This window comes from Acomys minous (assembly GCF_964271855.1).
Source record: "Acomys minous genome assembly, chromosome: 11".
NCBI lineage: Eukaryota > Metazoa > Chordata > Mammalia > Rodentia > Muridae > Acomys > Acomys minous.
In genome coordinates, this window is record NC_140492.1 from 73,842,243 (window position 1) to 73,861,972 (window position 19,730).

Below are 19,730 nucleotides of genomic sequence, written 5' to 3' on the forward strand. Positions count from 1 at the left end.
CTGGGATCTGACTCAGGACCGTTGGGAGAACAAGTGGCGCTCTTAACCACTGAGCCATCTTTCCAGCCCAGCCCGAGTTTTTCTAACTGGAGTGTTTTTGCGTAGCTTTGAGGTGACAACATAGACATCTTCGGGTGCCATTGTTTGCATCTGAAATAGGAGGGTCTTTAGCAGGAAGATTGCAGTGAGGTCGAGGCCAACTGGGGCTATAGAGTGAGACCCAGCCGAAGAAACAAAAACTAAAGGTCACACACAGGTGATGTTGCATACTTTTAATCCTAGCCCTAGGGAGGTAGAGGTAGGAGGATATCTGTAGGTTTGAGGACAGCCAGGGGTAATAGTGAGACCCTGTTTCCAAGAAAACAAACAAATTCCAGGGAGAGAGAGAGAGAGAGAGAGAGAGAGAGAGAGAGAGAGAGAGAGAGAGAGGAGAGGGAGAGAAAGAGACAGAGAGAGACTTGGTGTGGGGTGCACACATGACGTGTGGTCCCCGGTAATGAAGAGGATGGACCTGTGCTCAAGCCTGACCACAGGGAAGCCCCAGTTGCAGGGATCTCTCGGAGCTGTGCTTGGTAATGGCAGTACTGGAGTGTCAGCACTCTGCCATCTTGAAAATAGCAGTCTAACAGTGGTGGCAGGGCAGTGGTAGTGTGCACCTTTAATTCCAACACAGAGGCAGGCGGATCTGAGTTCAAGGCCAGCCTGGTATAAAGAGCTAGTTCTAAGATAGCCGGGGCTAGACACACACACACACACACACACACACACACACACACACACACACACACACACACACACACACACACACACACATCCATCTCAAAAAAATCACAAAAGGAAAAAAGAATCAGTGAGTTGGACAGTCACTTCCTTTATTTTTATTGTCATTCATAGTTAGGGTAAGAAAAGCCCCAAATGATGCTAGAATCCTCGGGGCATTTTGTGCATATGGCTTGATCATTGTTCAGTTGATACGTTGTTGAGCTACTTTCCATTACATTTATCACTGCAATTTTACTGGGTTTTCATTTTTCTTTTTAAAAAGTTTTTTAGATTTATTTATTATCTGTGTGAGAATGCTTTCCCTACATATATGTATGTGTACCGTGTGCATGTCTGGTGCCCACGGAAGTCAGAAGATAGCATCACATCCCCTCAAACTAGAGTCACAGGCAGCTGTCAGCCACCATGAGGGGAACCACACCTGGGTCCTCCGCCAGAGCAACAAATGCTCTTGACCCCTGAGGCGTCTCTCTAGCCCCTGCCTTTTTCCTATCTAAACATTGTGAGGATTGGGGGCAAGAACGGGTTTTATCTACGGACAGGACGCTGGCACTGGGTGGAAGGGCTAGCATTCCTGTCTCTGTGAAAGCTGCTTCATGTGATTTCTCTCTCACAGGTGAAGAAGATCGTTGAAGAGCCTGTTCTCAAATCCTTAGATGCAGCTGTAGCCAGCGTGATGGAAGTACGTACCTTCTGAGGACATTACCATGAAATTAGCCTGACTTACGTCTGCAAAGAAAAAGCAGGAATTGGTCATAGGAGGGTGGGAGTGAAGACAGTTTGCAGCGGGAGCTCAGCTTATTTCATCCTTAGTCCCAACTCGCCCACCGCCTGCCTGCCTGTGCCTGGCTGCTTAGTACATCACCACACAGTGCTGACAGTGGTCAGTGCTGCCACCTCACAATGGGAAGGGTCATGGGCCTGACAAATGTGCCCGTGTCACACACTGGGTCTTTCTGGATTTTACCTTCCTTGCTCCTTTGATGCTTCCAAAGCTGCCTCTTTAGGCTGTGGGGTGTACTTAAAGGAACGTACAAGCCTAACTTTTAAGTGTTTGTGGTACATATATGGGAGACTTATAAAAAAATATATTTGGAGCCAAGGTCCACAGATCTAAATACAAAATCATTACCTCTGGATTCTGGGAAGTTTTAAAGTCTTAGTGCACATGTATCAGTGTGAGAATTTGAGCTGATTATTGCTGCATGTGCCTGTGTGTGCGTGTGCTCATACTTACGCTCTAGACCCAGTCCTTAAATTGGTGTGTTTTCTCTCTTCTGATTGTGACATAACAGACTGGTGACCCATGAGGCTGAAGTAGGAGGTAGAAAGATTACTTGCAGGGGTCTTCAGTGTACTTTAAACTGTCCCCTCTGCTCTGCACGTGTCATCAGCAAACTGTGACATTAGTGTTGGTGCTGTGTGCAGTTTCCTCTTAACTGGCCCTGACGAAGGACACAGTTCCCACCTCCCCTCTTTTATTTTTTTTTATTTTAAGGCAGTATGACTTACATTGTTAAAATTCAGAGTGGAGCTGGGTGTGGTGGCGCATGCCTATAATCACAGCACTTGGGAGGCAGAGGCAGGTGGATCGCTGAGTTCAAGGCCAGCCTGATCTACAAAGGGAGTCAAGAACAGTGAGGGTTGTTACACAGAGAAACCCTGTCTCAAACAAATAAATGCTCTTAACCAGAGATGTCTCCTGAGCCCCATAGGGCTTATATTAATAGGGGAAAACTGGTAATGTGGCATCCTAGGGCCCTTTCTCCCTGTGAATGTGATTTTGATAGTTTTATTTGTTAACAGTATTTTTCACTTTTCAAGATGGGGTTTCTTTCCAAAGCCCTGGCTATCCTGGAACTCGCTCTGTAGACCAGGCTGGCCTTGAACTCAAAGATTCATCTGCCTCTTAACTCATTAGACCTTGTCATTTTTTTCTTGTTTGTTTTGCTTTGCTTTTAACCAGTACTACATTTGACATTAGATTGGTAAAGAAGAATTCAAAATTAATTTTGTTTATAAAATCTGGAAGTGCCCTGGGCTACAGGTTCCCTCTGGCCCTTGTATGTCTTTCACCTCCTTCATTGCCCGCGTCAGGCCAAAGACAGTGAACTGTTCGTGGGTTGTTGTTGTTGTTGTTGTTGTTGTTATGGGTCTATATAGCTCCTGCCTGTGGACGTCAGGGCCATGCATGGACCTCCTGTTTATTTGAGCCTTTTCCTGAAGAGGATGAGGAGAGTAATTAAATATATATGTGTTATGAGTCATTGTAAGTGTGCGCTCAGTTTAGATTGCAAAGACACTAATACAACAGAGCTACTTGCTTGGCCTCTGTGCAGGACCAAAGGCAGTTCAGGTGTTTCTGGGCTGTGGCCATGTGCCTGTTTCCTCCGCAGGCCACTCCCAGTGCTGATCTGTACTACACAACCTTCAGCGATCCCCTCTACCTGACCATGTTCAAGATGCTTCGAGATACTCTGTACTACATGAAAGGTAAGGGTTGGCAGGTACGCTGTGAGCACAGGAGGATGGCTTCCCTGGGCACCATTATAGGCTGGTACTTGCTTTCTGTTGGCACCAACTTAAAATTACACGTGGCTTGTGGCTGGCGGCCTCGATGCCTGGAGGGATGGGCAGAGCCAGGAGTTTGAGACCAGCCTAGGTAACACGGCAGGAGCCCTTCTCAGAAAATAAAAGGCCACACGTGAGAAACACAAGCACGTGACTGAACTTTAGAGCAAATAAGGACATTTTAAAAAATCTGTCCCCGATGCTAATGCTGCCAATGATGGCTGAAGAGATGGGTTTATTTCCTCATGTCTTTCTACACACCTTTTATCATTGCCCTGGGCATAGTTTTGCATTATCAAATTTACTCATTTTCGGAGTGGGGGGGGGAGGGCATGGAGTTTTGCTTTGTGCCTTTTAACTCAGAGACAGTACATCCTAATAATTTTACATGCACACTCAAGAATTAGCATTTCCTCCCAATTTCTCATGTGTTTTCCTATGTTGTTTTTTTCGTAACATTAAATGTTCTGTCTTGTCCTGCAGAACATATCAAAGCAGGGTACACCTGAAAGAGGGGGTGTGAATGGGGAGAGATAGGACAGAGACACGCAGAGATGAGGCCAGGACGAAAATCCGATGGAAGCCTCCTTTAATCTGAGGGAGTACAGGCTTTTATACAGAACACAGATAAGTGTCTTGTTTCAGGATCTTATTACAAGTCCTCTGGCGGGCTGGGAAGAGAGCAGAGCCTGGAGAAACGCCTTTGTCTCTCTCAGTGGGAGGCAATCCAAACATAGAGGTGTAACAGAGCTCCCAGCAGCATAAGCAACACAAAGGGCTCTCCCAGCAGGGGCGAGTGGCTCTTTGCTCCACTGAGCCACAGTGTGGAAATAAGGCCCCCCCACGTCTGTCCCTTCTAACATAAAATGAAGAGCCTGTCTTAGGTGGAATGAGCTGAATACTTGTCTTTCCTGTCATTGGCACATGAACTCCATCATTCACGACCTGTCTTGGTGAATAAGTCTCAGACTCAACCTTACCCTGCCTGTTTGTTACTAGGCTGACCTATGCCTGTCACAGGCGGTCTATGATTTTCAAGCCTAACCATGAGAATTTGGAAAACCTTTAATCTTTGTTACTCCAGAGACCCATGAAATTCTCTCTACAACCAACCAGTCAGTTTTTGCTGTGGTCTTACAACTGTCCACGTATAGAAAAATATATCATTAAGTGTTTCCTGTTGTCAGCTGAATGATCCTGCTGACGATACCTCTTAGGTATTTCATATATTTGGCTTTTAGTTTTTGAGCTTAGAAGAGAGTAGTGCAGGTTTAGGATGAACTCAGTGGTTGTAGGAGCACGTGGATTGATTCCCCAGCACCACCCAAAGCAAACCACACTAACAGCCTGGGTCTGACTTCCTCTTTTCTTCTGAGCAACAAATTGTGTCTTGTGGAGAAGTACAGCATAGCTCGTTCATGCTTGGCTCTGCAGGCATTCTTAGAGCTCTGGAGCCAGCGTCAGAGGTCACCTTTGTTTCTGTTGAGAGGGAGCGGCAGCCTTCACCATGGTGCCTGCTGCCTGTGTTGCAGTATGGCTGTTTCCATCCGTGACTAGCCCCCAACCCCGCCCCAAACTTTCTTTCCCACAGACCTCCCCACCTCCTTTGTGAAAGAGATCCATGATTTTGTGTTGGAGCAGTTTAACATGAGCCAAGGGGAGCTCCAAAAGATTCTACACGACGCGGACAGGATCCACAGCGAGATGAGCCCACTCAAATTGCGCTGCCAAGCAAACGCCGCCTGCGTGGACCTCATGGTGTGGGCTGTGAAGGATGAGCAAGGTGCGCGCTAGGCTGCCTCCCTACGGCCTGTGAGTGCTAGGCCTACCCAAGGACCTTCCTGTGCTTCCCAAAGCAGCTTAGAATGCGGGGCCCAGGCATTTGCTGTCCCATGCTGCAGTGTGAGGCAGTGCACCTTCGAGGAAGAGCAAACCCAGGGCCACCAGGCCTGTGCCTTCTCTCTGCTGGCTTTTGACAGTGGGTTAGACTTTGCTCTAGCGAGGTGGGAGTTCATAGCTGAGGGGTACGAGGCTGATCAGTGCAGGGGGGAGTCTGGGCAACATTCCTGCAGAGTAGAACACTGAGACAAGAAGGGAGCCACAGTAGACACACACTGTGTGGGCGCCTGCCGCAAAACTCCCGGTGCTGCCTCTGAGGCTTAGTACCTGCAGCCTGAGCTTCTGTGGGACTCGGCTAAGCCCTGTGACTCGTCAGTGAGAGCATAGTTTCTGAACGCTGGGCTTTGGTGACCATTTGTGTCTGCTTCTGGCCCTAAATTAAGGTGCAGAAAACCTTTGCATCAAGCTGTCTGAAAAGCTGCAGTCCAAGACATCCGCTGCCTGCAGGTTAGTCTCCAGTCCTGACACCACCGGTGCTCTGCGATCGACAAGAGACAGCAAAGTTGTCCTCTAAAAAGTCTGACTAGAGCCTGCTGTGACCTGAGCACAGCACAGGCTGCTCCACATAATGCAGTTCTGCACGTGATATCTAAGAGCTGCTTGTCTTAAAGAGGACCTGGGGTCCTCCTTGGTGTGGGACAGCCTTGCATCTGATCCAGGCCAGCAGCTGAGTATTCCACCTGTACCACAGGACCTCACAGAAAGATGCCCTTGTTACAGTGACTGGTTCTGCTTGGCTACGGCTCCCCCCTTGGTACAGACCCTATCGACTACACACCTGCCACTGCTGTTAAGCGCACTTGGTACTTAATGTCTTTATTTAAAAGACACCAACAGTCTTAGCAATGTATATTTGCTTGATTGGCGAAGAGTCAGTCCAGTGACTTTGGAAGTTTTGGTGAGACTTGAACATCAGAAGTGCTAAGCATCCCAGAGCCTAGTAGGTAGGTGGTCCTTTCTAACAGACAGTGTGGTGACTTTTGATGTTGCATTGCAGGGTCTGGGCCGCCTCTGTGAAAGGTTCCCGGTGGTGGTGCACTCGGTGACACCATCTTTGAGAGACTTTCTGGTGATTCCTTCCCCAGTGCTGGTGAAGCTCTACAAGTACCACAGTCAGTACCACACAGGTAACAGCGCTCCCCTCAGCACCAGGGCTCCTGGGTCCTTGAGAGCAGGACTGTTACTATTTGCGTTCTATGGCTGTACTTGTTTGGGCCCAATCCTCCTCCTCTACATCTTCCCTTCTGCCTTTCTCTCCGCGGCCACCATTCCCTAGGTGTCAGGCTTTTCTCTGCCTCCCACTGAAGGCCCCCTGTGATGGTGGCTTTTGTTTTGTTGCTTGGGGTTTTTTTGTGTGTTGTTGTTGTTTGGTTGGTTGTTGATTGGTTTGGTTGTTTGGCTTTTGGCATTTTCTCTTGAGGAAGTGACCGGAAGCTCTCCGTGCCTGACCTGAGCTAGGAATGTCATGTACACTGCCTCATTTGGTCTTCACTGCCCCTTAAGAGGACACAGGCTAGAGCACATCTTCTCTTATAGTTAGAGTAAGTAGCTTCCTAATGTAGTGAGCGCCATGCGTAGTTACACTGATACCTTTTCCCTTCAGATGAAGAAGCCCAATCTCAGCTATCAGAAGACTTGTCTGGTCCTTATAGTAAAGACACACAAACAGAAAAACAAAAAACACTCCTGATTGATAATTGTGATGGTTAAGGAACTGCTTTTTGAATCAGTCATTATAACTTGGTTAAGTTATCTCAGTTTTAGGCAAGGAAGGGGTGAAAGTGAAAGCTGAATAGACACAAGTTTGAATTTTCACTTTTAGTCGCTGGCAATGATATAAAAATCAGTGTCACCAATGAACATTCCGAGTCAACTCTGAATGTCTTGCCCGGCAAGAAGAACCAGCCGTCCATGTATGAGCAGCTCAGGGACATCGCCATTGACAACATCTGCAGGTGAGGACAGTTTCTGGGGATGAAGGGGTGAGCCAAGTGGACCGTGGGTGAGGACAGTCTCTGGGGATGGGGCACAGGCTTGCTGTAGAAGGAGTGAGCTTACCCCTTTTATTTAAAGTATGCGTCTACTTACTACATATATATATATTTGTGTTTTGTTTTTTAAAATAAAGCTGCCTTTCTTTTCTTGGTCAGAAAAGTAAAAATGTTTATTAGAGAAAATTTGTAATATGTTAAAAAAAAAAAAGAGGACTGATCCATAGCCCATCTTCCAAAGTAGCCTGTAATTATATCTTTTCTGTACAATGTTCGATATAGTCAGAGGCTTTTGCTGTTGCTCTCCCATTTTGAGAGTCAAATGCTCTCTGAATTGTATGAAAGTGTATCCCCCTTTGAGTTGTGGCTCCTCATTCTCAAAAGCCAAAGTGACAAGCTCAGTATGCCCTAAGAGCCAAGCAGATGTGGTGAGCAAGACACACCTGAGAAAGGAGGTTTGCTTCCCATTTCCTCTATAGCATAAGCATTTCTCCTTAATAAGAGCCTTTGGTCAGGAGTAGGATGCAGTTTAGTGCAGATCCTGAGCTTTGCCTTTGTAAAGCCCTGGAGTTCATCTGCAGGGGGCGGGGTTTGGTACCTTGTTCCCGCCCTCAGATATCTGGGAACCGTCTGTCTTTTGATTCAGCTGCTATGTTAAGGAAGTGTAAAATTGGAACTAGCATGGATACATTATTCTGGAGGAAGTTATTCTTTCCAGACAGGCAGAATGGTTTCATTCAGATTTGTGGAGTAGAAATTTCAGGGCTGCTGTTTAAAAGAAACAAAGCAAGCAGAGGACAAATAAATGCTTCTCACTGTCTTTGCTTGGTTGCTTGGTAGGGTTTTGTTGTTGTTGTTGTTTTAGGGTATTTTTATTTTGTTTTTTCAAGACAGGGTTTCTCTGTGTAGCCTTGGCTGTCCTGGACTTGCTTTGTAGACCAGGCTGTCCTTGAACTCACAGAGATCCACCTGCCTCTGCCTCCCGAGTGGTAAGATTATAGGCGTGCGACACCACGCCCAGCGGCATCTCACTGTCTTAATACCTAATCTCGTGTGGCTCCTCTGCTGCACAGGTGCCTGAAGGCCGGCCTGACCGTGGACCCGGTGATCGTGGAGGCCTTCCTGGCTAGTCTCTCCAACCGGCTCTACATCTCCCAGGAGAGTGACAAGTATGTGTCTGTCATTGGGAAGTAGACATTTGTGCTTTGCTCGCCACTGTGTGTGTTTGTGCCTCTTCCCTGCTCATAGTGTAGCCATGCATTGGGGCTGCTGAAGGCTCAAGGCCAGTCCTACCCCAGGTGTACATTCTGGCCCGCAGTCTGCGGTGTCTCTGTCCCTGAATGTGGTGGGAGACTGCTGCTTCAAGGCCGTGGAGAAGTCCAGGGCTAGGCTCTAGTCTCTTGATTTTGTTTCACCACTGCATACCTCAGAGCTTTTCTTTTTACATCTTGGGGTTTTTGTTTGTTTGCTTTTTGTTTGTCTTGAGGCGGGGGTTTCTCTGAGTAGCCTAGGCTGTCCTGGAACTCACTCTGTAGACCAGGCTGGCCTCAGAATCCAAAGGTCCGCCTGCCTGTCCCCGAGTGCTGGGATTAAAGGCCTGCACCACCACGGCCAACTCTCAGGGCTTCTTAAACACCGCTTTTCTTTCCTCCTATAGGGATGCTCACTTGATTCCTGACCACACTATCCGCGCCTTGGGGCACATTGCAGTGGCTCTAAGAGACACCCCGAAGGTCATGGAGCCGATTCTTCAGATCCTGCAGCAGAAATTCTGCCAGCCTCCCTCACCCCTGGACGTGCTCATCATCGACCAGCTGGGCTGCCTGGTCATCACTGGAAATGTAAGAGCCCTGAGTAAGGCCGGAGCTGGAAGCCGTTGACTCCTAAGGGCTGTAAAATTGCACTGTTAATGTACCTTGAAGCTGACCTTACGTCTCACAGTGGCTTCAGCACTGTATGGGGAAATAATGTAATCAGTGGTGTCGTGGGTCTTGGAAAAGAGGTTTAAGCTAATCTCTTTTCAGTTAGCTAGCATAAAATAGGATCTAAGTAAAACTGCTTCTCTTTTACATGTGGTGTGGGATCCTTAGCCAAGCACATGACACATGCCTGTAGTCCCAGTACTCAGGATGTAGAGGCCAAAGGGTTAGGAGGTCAGACCTACTCTTTCTATATATAAAACCCTATCTCAAAAACAACAGCAGCAACAATAACCCAGCGCGCTGGAAAGGTTGCTCAGTGGTTAGAGGCATGTACCCTTTGTGGAAGGCCCAAGTTCAGTTCTCAGCTCCCATATCAAGTGGATTAGGGCCTCCTATGACTTCAGCTCCAGCAGGTCTGATGCTCTCTTCTGGCCTCTGAGGGTACCTGCACTCAGATGCATTTACTTCCATGCAAACACACATATACACATAATTTAAAAATAGAATCTTAAGGCCAGGCATGGTGGTGCACATTTTAATCCCAGCACTTGGGAGGCAGAGGAAGGAGGATCTCTGTGAGTTCCAGGCCAGCCTGGTCTACAAAGCGAGTCCTGAACAGCCAGGGCTATACAGAAAAACACTGACTCAAAAAACAAACAAAAGAATCTTAAAATAGGGCTGGAGAGATGGCTCAGAGGTTAAGAGCACTGACTGCTCTTCTAAAGGTCATGAGTTCAATTCTCAGCAACCACATGTTGACTAACAACCATCTATAACGAGATTTGTATACATAATAAATAAATAAATATTTGGAAAAAAAGAATCTTAAAGAATAAAATAAATAGGCTAGGTGTGGTGTGCACACCTTTAATCCAGCACTTAGGAACCAGATATCTGTGAGTTCAAAGCCAGCATGTTCTAAATAGTGAGTTCTAGGCCAGCCAGGGTTCATAATAAAATCCTGAATATAAATCAATTGGTTAATAAGATAAAGATGGCATAGAGGGTAAAGAGACTTGCAGACAAGCCTGATGATTTTTGTTCAATCCCTGGAACCTGAGTGATGGAAGGAGAAAACCAACTCCAGCAGTTTTCCCTCTGACCACCGTATATATGCCATGGCACTTAAGAACACGAAAGTGTGCCCAGCGTGGTCTCTTTGGTTATGTCCCTGGGTGATGACAGAGGGGCCTTCTGCATGTGTAGTGTGGCCGGGGGAATCACAGCATGGTAACAGTGTCTCTTGCTCTCTTCCAGCAATACATTTACCAGGAAGTGTGGAATCTGTTCCAGCAAATCAGTGTGAAGGCCAGTTCAGTTGTGTATTCGGCCACCAAAGACTACAAAGACCATGGCTACAGGTAATGCTGCTGTACCTCGTTGCTTCAGATCTTGACAGCTTTTAACTCTGTTTGAGGGAAGCTTAAGGGTTTGTCTGTGTTAGTCTTCTTACAGAAGTATTCTACCTTATAAATCAGTGCACATGTAGGGCAATGTGTGAAACCCACACATGGCAGCAGTCTGTTGCTGGAGTAACTCATGGCCTCTGCTCTACCCCCATCCCTGTCACAGGCCCACAGTGCACAGCTAGGCGGCTGCTTCTCATGCACAAGCAGCACGCCAGCTGCACCTGAAGTGCTGCCCTGTGTAGCACCACACTGTCCAGCTGTGTCAGGACCCACCCAGCCCCAGTCAGGATGTCAGCTAGCGTTGCCTGAGTGCCCAGTGGGGCAGCCATGTAAGACCATGAGTGCGCTTTCCCTCCGTTAGCTTCTCAAGAGTAGGGTTTGTGGACTGGGGCTTTCGTGCAAAGCTAGTGGCCAGCAAGTACAGGGCCCTCGGTTTGCTTCTTAGCACTTAAAACAAAACAAAGCATGGGCAGGGGAGGGGGGCAGTTAGAATTTTGGGAGCCCAGGGGAAAGACCTTTTAAATCTTTGAGCATTCTACATTTGTATAAAGCCTGGCCAGACTCAGACACTTCTTGCTGTTACCTGGAATGCCATGAGGAAAAGCCGTGCCTGTCCACTGTGCGGGCCTCACAGGAGCTTGTCAGATGAGTGGAAGGGACAGAGGGAGGGCGTGAGGTTAGGGGAGAGAACGAGCCCCTGTGTTGGCATTCTGTTCTTGGCTGTGCATTCCTGTTTCTGATTAGTAAGTACAGGTTTCCTCTAAGGACCTTGTCAGGTTAGAGGGAAGCAGTGCAGCTGCCTCGCCTCAGGAAATGCTCATCTTACCTCTGCCTGAGAGCACATCTCTAGGTGTGGGAGTGGATACAAGTGACAGCCAGACCTCCATGAATGTGCCCTGTCTCTGTTGGTCTTGGTTAAGCTAAGCAAGGCTGGCCCTGGTTAGTACTTTGGTGGGAAAATGTATATGTGAGATTTATTGAGCAGTGTGAGCTGGCATTGTTGCACAGTTGGCCTTTTAAATCTGAGGTTCCACATACATAGATTTACCCACTGATGGGTAGTAAATGTTGGAGCAAAAACATTCGTCTACACTGTCCATGGATAAATCTCCTTATCAGCATTCTCAAAATTAGAAAGTCTTTTCAAGACTTGGAGAAGCGATGCACACTGTTATACCACCATTTAGGAAGTTGAGGCAAGAGAATTGAGGGTTAGAGGCCAGCCTGAGCCACATAGCAAATTCCAAACTACCCTGTGTGACATAGTGAAAAGCTGTCTTTTAAAAAAACAAGCTGGGCGTGGTGGCGCACGCCTTTAATCCCAGCACTCAGGAGGCAGAGGCAGGTGGATCACTGTGAGTTTGAGACCAGCCTGGTCTATAAAGGAAATCCAGATCAGCCAAGGCTAACATGGGGGAAACCCTGTCTGAAAAAACCAAAAAAATAAAAAATAAAAAACAACAAGCCAGGCAGGAGAGATAGCTCAGAGGTTAAGAGCACTGCCTACTTTTCTAAAAGTCCTGAGTTCAATTCCCAGCAACCACATGATGGCCCACAACCATCTATAATGAGATCTGGTGCCCTCTTCTGGCATATAGGCACATGTGCAGGCAGAGCACTGTATATATACATAATAAATAAATGAATGAATGAGTAAATAAATGAATAAATGAATGAATAAATAAATCTCCCTTTTTAAAACATGACAAAACAAAAACAAGTCACTGGGCGGTGGTGGTACATGCCTTTAATCCCAGCACTTGGGAGGGAGAGGTAGGTGGATCACTGTGAGTTCAAGTCCAGCCTCAAGGACAGCCATGGCTATACAGAGTAACCCTGTCTTGAAAAACCAAAAAAAGGTGTGCAAAAAGAAAACCCCAATAAGCCAGCCAGGTGTGGTTCCCTTGGGTTCCCTGTGAGTTGCGGGATAAAAACAGCTCAAACAGTAAATCTGGAACTGAGTAAGTCTGTGTTCAGATATTCAGTTAGGTGGTTAACACTCAGAGAAGTCAAGGTCCCTGGTATCCAGATTTATTCAACCACTCACTTCCGGTGCCTGTGTGTGTGTCATAGCCTTGTGCATAGGGTGGCAGGTCCGCGTGGAGCCAGTGTTCCCCTACAGCGCATCCCAGCGGCTCTGACCTTGTTTCTTTTCTTTAGGCACTGCTCCCTAGCAGTGATCAATGCGCTGGCCAACATCGCAGCCAACATTCAGGAAGAGCACCTTGTGGATGAGCTGTTGATGAACCTGCTGGAGCTGTTTGTGCAGCTGGGGCTGGAGGGGAAGAGAGCCAGTGAGAGGGCGAGCGAGAAGGGGCCTGCCCTGAAGGTAGGAAGGAGGAAAGAGGTTGCTGAGTCCTGAGGTGCTATCTTGGTGGAAATATGGTGCTTTCTTTGTTAAATTATTTAGTCTTAAATTTTATTCTATTTTTGGTTCTTGGGCTCCAGCCTAAGATTTCACATATGCTAAGTGTGTATCCACCACTGAGGTGTACCCCACCACCTGTTGGATGGTTTAAGTGTGTCTGGAGAGAGCAAGAGAGAGGAGAGAAGCTTTTCACCAAGAATGCTGATGGGTTAGGGAAGACGACGTCCCTCTCCAGATTACATCTCTCTTGTACGAGCCCAGGTGACAACAGCAGCAACTAGCATGGGTTCCTTCCTGGACAGCGCTCCCTGTGTCGCTCATCAGGAAGCAGGCATTGAGGATGTCCCGGGCCTGAGCCTAGGCTGAGGAGGACCTTATGTGACCAGACTGTCCTAGAAAGGCAGGTCGCTGAGACAGACAGAACGCTGCCTTTGTCATCTGGGAGTGTTTACCTTAAGACAGGGAGACCCCTCGCCACATCATCTCCCCATTAACACCCAGCCAGCTCCCACATTGCCATCTTCCTGCTCTTACACTGGCTTCCCCTCTGCCCCTTTCCCACTTACTATTCACCCACTGGGTGCCAGGTACTGTTCCAAGTCAGCATCAGCCACTTCCTATAAAGAACCAGGCTGTCGATACTGTAGGCTTTGCAGGCTCAAGGCAGTTTCTGTCACAACTTAGTTCTGCTGTGGTAGCTGACAGCAGCTGTGGCCAGTGTGCGAGAGACAGGTAGTGGTTAGGATCTGGCCCACAGGCTGCAGTGTCTGCTGTTGTTCCAGGTGAGGGGTTAAGTAAATAAGAGAGCATCCCCCCTTGAGAGGCTTTGTGGGAATATAGAGCAGGGCACCTGTCATTCAGCCTTGTGCCTCTGGACTCTCCCAGCAGTTTTCTGCTGACAGCTTATGAGGACTCCCAGGATGGTGGCTTTCTCAGTTCTCAGCAGAGGCTTACGTGTCAGGGTGATGGGAGAAGGGTGCTGGTGGTGAAGGGGGTGCTAAACACTCGAGGAAGTGATGCCTTCGCTTCCACAGGAAGTGGGCCACTCCTATCACAGGCTAGAAGAACAACACCAGCGTTCCCTTTCCTCCTAAGTACAAATTCCTGCTGTCTGTAGAGCAGTTACTATACACCAGCCGAGCGGTAAACAGCCAAGTGTTTACTGAGCCAGGACCTTCTGGAGAGGGAGCCTGCAGGAGTATAGAGGAAGATGCTGACTCCTAAGCACCCATAACTGCACATGTGACAGCACACACATTTAATACCAGCCCTCAAGACTAGCCTGGTCTACATAGCAAGTTCTAGGCCTGCCAGGACTACACAGTGAGACCCTGTTTAAAAAGAAAAAATAAGTTAAACTAAGATGCATGAGGGTTCCTTGACACAGCTGTGCTCGAGTCAAGAGCTCCCCACAGTGTTTGTTGCAGTTTAGCCCTACTTTGGGGCCTATCTAAAGAACTTAACAATTAATTATTAACATCTCCAGGGCTTCCTAACTTACAGAAACTTAGAAAGTAAGAGGCCGCAACCCCTCTACTTAGGTGAAATCCTTGATGACACTTTGACAAATTTTTTTTCTGTGTGTGTCACCTACCTACCATTGACTCAAAGGGTGGATGCTCGTAAGTCCTGACTTGTTTTCATTTAACATTCTGTCAGGTGACTAATGTCATAATTATGTAGAATTGCCACTGTTTATACAATCATAAATTAATGCTTTGTATCTGACATTTATGTTGTTTCTGTCCACTCCCCAATAAAATTACCCCAGGGCCGAGCATGTAGTCAGCGGCCCAGTGCTTAGGTAGCAGATGCCCAGCCTAGGGTCAGTGGTCAGCACCACACGCACGGGAAGTGACCCGCGCTGCGTGGGACGAGGGTCTCCAGCTGAAGTGCTAGCACGTGGACGGCCTAGAGCCACAGACGGTCTTCATTGCCCTGTGAACTTGTCTCATCATTGTCTTAGACGAGGGCATCCTAGTCTGCGCAGTACTGTCGGGTTTTGTTTGTTAGGAAAAGAAGTGCTTTTGCCAGTGACTGTGCTGTTTTGTTTCCAGGCTTCCAGCAGCGCAGGGAACTTGGGCGTGCTCATCCCGGTGATAGCTGTGGTGAGTACTCACGCCTCACATGGTGGACCTTCCAGCAACTCACGCTTGAGCACATTGTATAAAAACACTTTTCTAAAATCCAGTAATTCAGCAGGGCGTGGTGGCGCACGCCTTTAATCCCAGCACTCAGGAGGCACAGGCAGGTGGAGCGCTGTGAGTTCAAGGCCAGCCCGGTCTACATAGTGAGTTCTAGGACAACCAGAGCTACATAGTGAAATCCTGTCTCAAAAACAAACAAACAAACAAACAAACAACAAAGACTGATAGTGGAACCCCAATGACTCTATCCATATAGTTGTTCCAGTCACCAACAATGACTTGTGGTGACAACCCAGAGGGAACGCTCTCTCTGTGTGCTGCCCTGACTCACAGCTGGTCCTCAGCAGACTCTCTCCATGTCCCTTCTTGGTGGTGTGGCGCTATTCTCCTGGATTCGTGTCTTTGGTGGTGTCTGCCCTGCCTCCTTCCTTGGCTTTTTCCTGCAGATAGTGGAAGACTGGGGGCACACTGGGTGCAGGGCCTGCTTCCTGAGCAGAAAACTCCTGAACCACCTGCCCCTGTCTCCGGAGTCACTACACTTAGTTTCTTCGAATAACTTCTGTGAAGGTTTGTCCCCCAATCCTCATTCATCCCCAGCAGAGTCCTGAGGGCCCTATCTTCCCATATTTATATTCCTCTCATTCTGTCCTGACTCCAGAGGGGGGCGGGGGAGACGGACAGACTGACAAATTGTATAGCCTGGCGTAGTCTAGAACAGCATAGATAGCTAGACAGACAGACAGACAGACAGACAGGTAGGTAGGTAGGTAGATATCCGTGTGTCTCTCTCTGTCTCTCTTAACTGCCAACCCATCTCTTTGGCCCACCATTCAGTTTCTAAAATTAACTTTTTAGGGTGTGGTAGTATACACCTTTTATCCCAGCACTTAAGAAGAAGAGACAGGCAGATTTCAAAGCCAGTCTAGTTAGCATAGAGAGTTTTAGTCCATGCAGGGCTAGGCAGTGAGAGTCTGTCTCAAAATAAAATATAAAATAGTAAAATTATTTTTTAATTAATCTGCTTTACATCCTGACCACAGTTTCCTCTCCCTAATCTCTCCCATCCACCCCCAATCCCTTTCCCTTCAGAAGAGGACAGGCCTCCCCTGGGTATCAACCAGCCATGGCAGATCAAGTTACAGCAGGACTAGGCTCAGCTCCCATTGGGACTAGATGAAACAGCCCAGTTAGGGGAAGGAGTCCCAAAGGCGGGCAACAGACAGGGCCCTGATTCTCACTTTAGCAGTCCCTCATGACGACCCAGCCACACGACTGTGACACGTGTGCAGAGGGCCTCGTCGGTCCCACATGTGCTCTCTGGTTGACAATTTAGTCTCTGTGAGCCTCTGTGGGCCCAGGTTGGTTGAGTCTGTGGGTTTTCTTGTGGTGTCCTTGACCCCTCTGGCTCCTACAGTCCTTCCTCCCTTCCATAGGACTCCCCAAGCTCAGCTAACACTTGGCTGTGGGTCTCTGCGTTTGTTTCCATCAGTTCCTGGATGAAGTCTCTCTGATGACAGTTACGCTAAGCTCCTGTCTACAAGCTTAACAGAGTATTGTTAGTAGTATCAGGGATGGGTCTCAAACTGGGCCCCTCATTGGTTGGCCATTCCCTCAATTTCTGCTCCATCTTTACCTCTATACATCTTGTAGTCAGGACAAATTGTAGGTTAAAGTTTTGTGGCTGGGTTGGGATCCCAACCCCTCCATTGGAAGTCTTGCCTGGTTCCAGGAGATGGCTGGTTCAGGTTCCTTGTAAAATTAATTTTTTAGATTAGCATACAAAGTAGTGATTTTGATCATGGCACCTTCATATGTAAGTGTCACACCCTGTTCCGATTGGCCCCCTTCTCCCAATGGCCTCTCTGCCTGTCTATTAATTAACTTTCAGTATTTCTATTAATGCTCATTGATAGCATAATAAGTTCACTCAAGAAATTGTCCAGGGATGGTTTGCACTTTGAGGGTAGAACTGATGAGAGAAGTTGCTTGGGAGCACCCAGGCTTTGGGTGGTCAAGGCCAAGGTTGAGCTTGAGGCTGTTTGTGGGATTGTGGGTCTCTGAACCTGTCTGTGCAGGGTCAGTGCAGGCACTACTGTGATGGACGACACCTCAGAACAGCACCCCCGAGTGCTGAAGCCTCTGTGTTCTGTGTGGGTAGTGTGAGTAGTGTTATTTTTTAATTGTAGTTAAGAAAAAGATTTTAATGTAGATTGGAGCACAGTGTTGAGAGACACATGGGCACAGCTAGGCAGCTAGGCACACACTTAGCAGCAAAAGGGTAGTTCTACACTCTCATGGTGGGTGCGGCATTTCTCAGGAGTGCTGTATTTTTAACAAAAGTTAATGGTTATATTATGGGGGAGAAAACAAATATTTGACCTAATTGCTCAACAGAGAGCCAAAGGATCATGGGTTTTTTGTGTTTGCTTTTTAGTGACCTCTTGTACCTTCTGGGACAAACTGATTTCCAAAGGTGTGGGGGGGTTGTTTTGATTTGTTTTTAATGTTTAATATTTTGTACTTTTTTGTAGGTGTTTGTTTTGTTTTTCAAAGGGAAAGGTACACTCAGTTTTAGACTTTTAATTATTCAAAAGGGTAGGCAGATTTGGGGCAAAAAGCTTGGTTCTTGCTCCTGATGCGTCTTGGAAGCTTGAGATGGAGGAGTTGCTGGACGCAGAGCTGTGTGGCCTCTGAGACGCCTTCCTGATAAACAGGCGATCCTTACCTTCCGACGTGGCAGACCTAGTTCTTCACTGCTTTTCTTGCTAACCAGCCCATACTTAAGCACACTGAAGGTGGTCTGACTCTTAAAGACCTCATCCACTCAGCTGTTAGAATATAGCAGCTTGTTGACATGTGCCACTTCCCAGGACTCTGTGTCCCACTGGGAACAGGTTCATTTTTGACTCTGCTAGTTGTTGTGGCCTTAGACAGGTTATAACCTTTTCTAGGTTGTAGACGCTTTTGTAAGCTTTATACTTCCTTCCCATAGAAACACAATGTGTTCACTATCCAAGGCCTCTAAGTTAGGAGCTTCTCGGAAAGATAGTGTCTTAGATTAAAATAATAACTACTTCCCCTCTCAGGAAGGGGAGAGGGACTGTGCCTCCCTGTCTCTTGCTGAATAAGCTCCTAATCTAGACCTTGTCCAGGCATTATCTTATCCCAACAGCCCCGCTTTATCTCCACGCACGCGTGAAGATAGTGAGATACAGAGCCTGCTCAGTATCCCATAGCCTGTGCTGGGAGTTCATCCTCTACTGCTCTGGAAATGGTAGGTTAATCTCTTTAAGAGGGGATCGCAGATTCCAAGTATATGTCAGTAAGGAGAAAGCATGGAGACTGGACACGCTGCCTGTGCAGGAGCCTGGGCAGCTTAGGCTGGCTGTGGCTGAGGTGGGGATTGAAAGTGAGCCGGAGCGGGGCATTGTGGCTCACACCTTTAATGCCAGCACTCAGGAGGCAGAGGCAGGCTGATGTCTGTGGATTTGAAACCAGCCTGGTCTACCAGTGAGTCCAGGACAGCCAGGGCTACACAGATAAACCCTGTCTCTAAAATCCAAAAATATAAAAAAGAAAGAAAGTGAGACCGTTAGCTCTCGGGGCGAAGGACACATGGCAGAGGGCTACAGATCTGGGTAGGGGAAGTGTCGGCTTTGAGACAGGATTTCACCATATAGTCCAGCTCTGACTTTTAGGTCCCACCAGTCCTCCTAAGCTCAGCCTCGGGTATAACTGGTATTACAGGGACATACCACCATGTCCTTCCAGCTGTGTAGGACACAGATTTGAGAACTACATTTAGAAATACAAGGAGCAAGAAAAATTACCCACAAGATTAAAAAAGAGAGAGAGAGAGAAAATCCAAGAAAAGAACAGTGTTAAAACAAACTGGAGGGGGAAAAAGTGGAGGGAAAGCCGTGGTCATCAAAATGTTGAGCTTCACCAAGAAGCTGAAGAGACGGAGTGGGGAGACTTGCCTCCGTCCTGCACTGGCTTTTCCCGGTAGAGCACTGGTACTAAAGCAGAGCTGCTGGCAGGACCACAGGTCCTGGAGCCTGACTACCTGCCATTGGATCTAGGTCTTGCCCTTGCGTCCTCAGTTGGCAAGAGGAGGTGATGATGATGTGGGCCTCGAAAGCCAGCAGCGGCACGCATGTACTAGTGTCTGTATTGCACCAGCAGGAAACACACTGCTTCAGCTGCTGCCGTTGTCCTCGGGCCCTGACGCCCAGCCCCAAGTGTCCTGCAGCTGGACTTTGTGCATGTTTAGAATCCTTCCCACTCTTGCATTGCTGGGGAAATAAAACTTCCTCCTCTAAGGCATGGGGATTACAGTGAGTTAGGCACACACAGCGCTTGTGACTGCTGCTCTAGTTACAGCTGACAGTCTCCCCACTAAAGGCACATCCTGATCCATGCCTTCTGATCCCCCTTTGGATTGTTGTGAGTGATCCCAAGTTACAGAATGAGGATGTTGCCAGCCTCATCAAACCTGACCTGCTGCAGCAGCACATCTGGAAGGTGAAGTCAAAGCACGCACCTCAGCCAGAGAGGACGCCAGAGCACCTTGCCTCAGGAGTCCCAGCAGGCCAGGACCCTGACTCAGCCACACCTCATCCTGTCCTAAGACTGAGCCT

The 19,730-nt window shown here is 47.8% G+C and overlaps 1 protein-coding gene across 1 annotated transcript in view; it reads left to right on the forward strand.

Moving 5' to 3' along the window:
* PI4KA (phosphatidylinositol 4-kinase alpha) overlaps nucleotides 1-19,730 on the forward strand; it is a 128,328-nt gene that overhangs the window by 45,655 nt on the left and 62,943 nt on the right. The window contains exons 9-20 of the mRNA XM_084800346.1: nucleotides 1,400-1,465; nucleotides 3,180-3,276; nucleotides 4,946-5,137; nucleotides 5,637-5,700; nucleotides 5,974-6,007; nucleotides 6,188-6,380; nucleotides 7,076-7,208; nucleotides 8,318-8,413; nucleotides 8,902-9,085; nucleotides 10,424-10,527; nucleotides 12,736-12,904; nucleotides 15,001-15,051. Coding sequence (XP_084656472.1) covers nucleotides 1,400-1,465; nucleotides 3,180-3,276; nucleotides 4,946-5,137; nucleotides 5,637-5,700; nucleotides 5,974-6,007; nucleotides 6,188-6,380; nucleotides 7,076-7,208; nucleotides 8,318-8,413; nucleotides 8,902-9,085; nucleotides 10,424-10,527; nucleotides 12,736-12,904; nucleotides 15,001-15,051 — 1,383 coding nt within the window. The remainder of the gene's footprint in view (nucleotides 1-1,399; nucleotides 1,466-3,179; nucleotides 3,277-4,945; nucleotides 5,138-5,636; nucleotides 5,701-5,973; nucleotides 6,008-6,187; nucleotides 6,381-7,075; nucleotides 7,209-8,317; nucleotides 8,414-8,901; nucleotides 9,086-10,423; nucleotides 10,528-12,735; nucleotides 12,905-15,000; nucleotides 15,052-19,730) is intronic.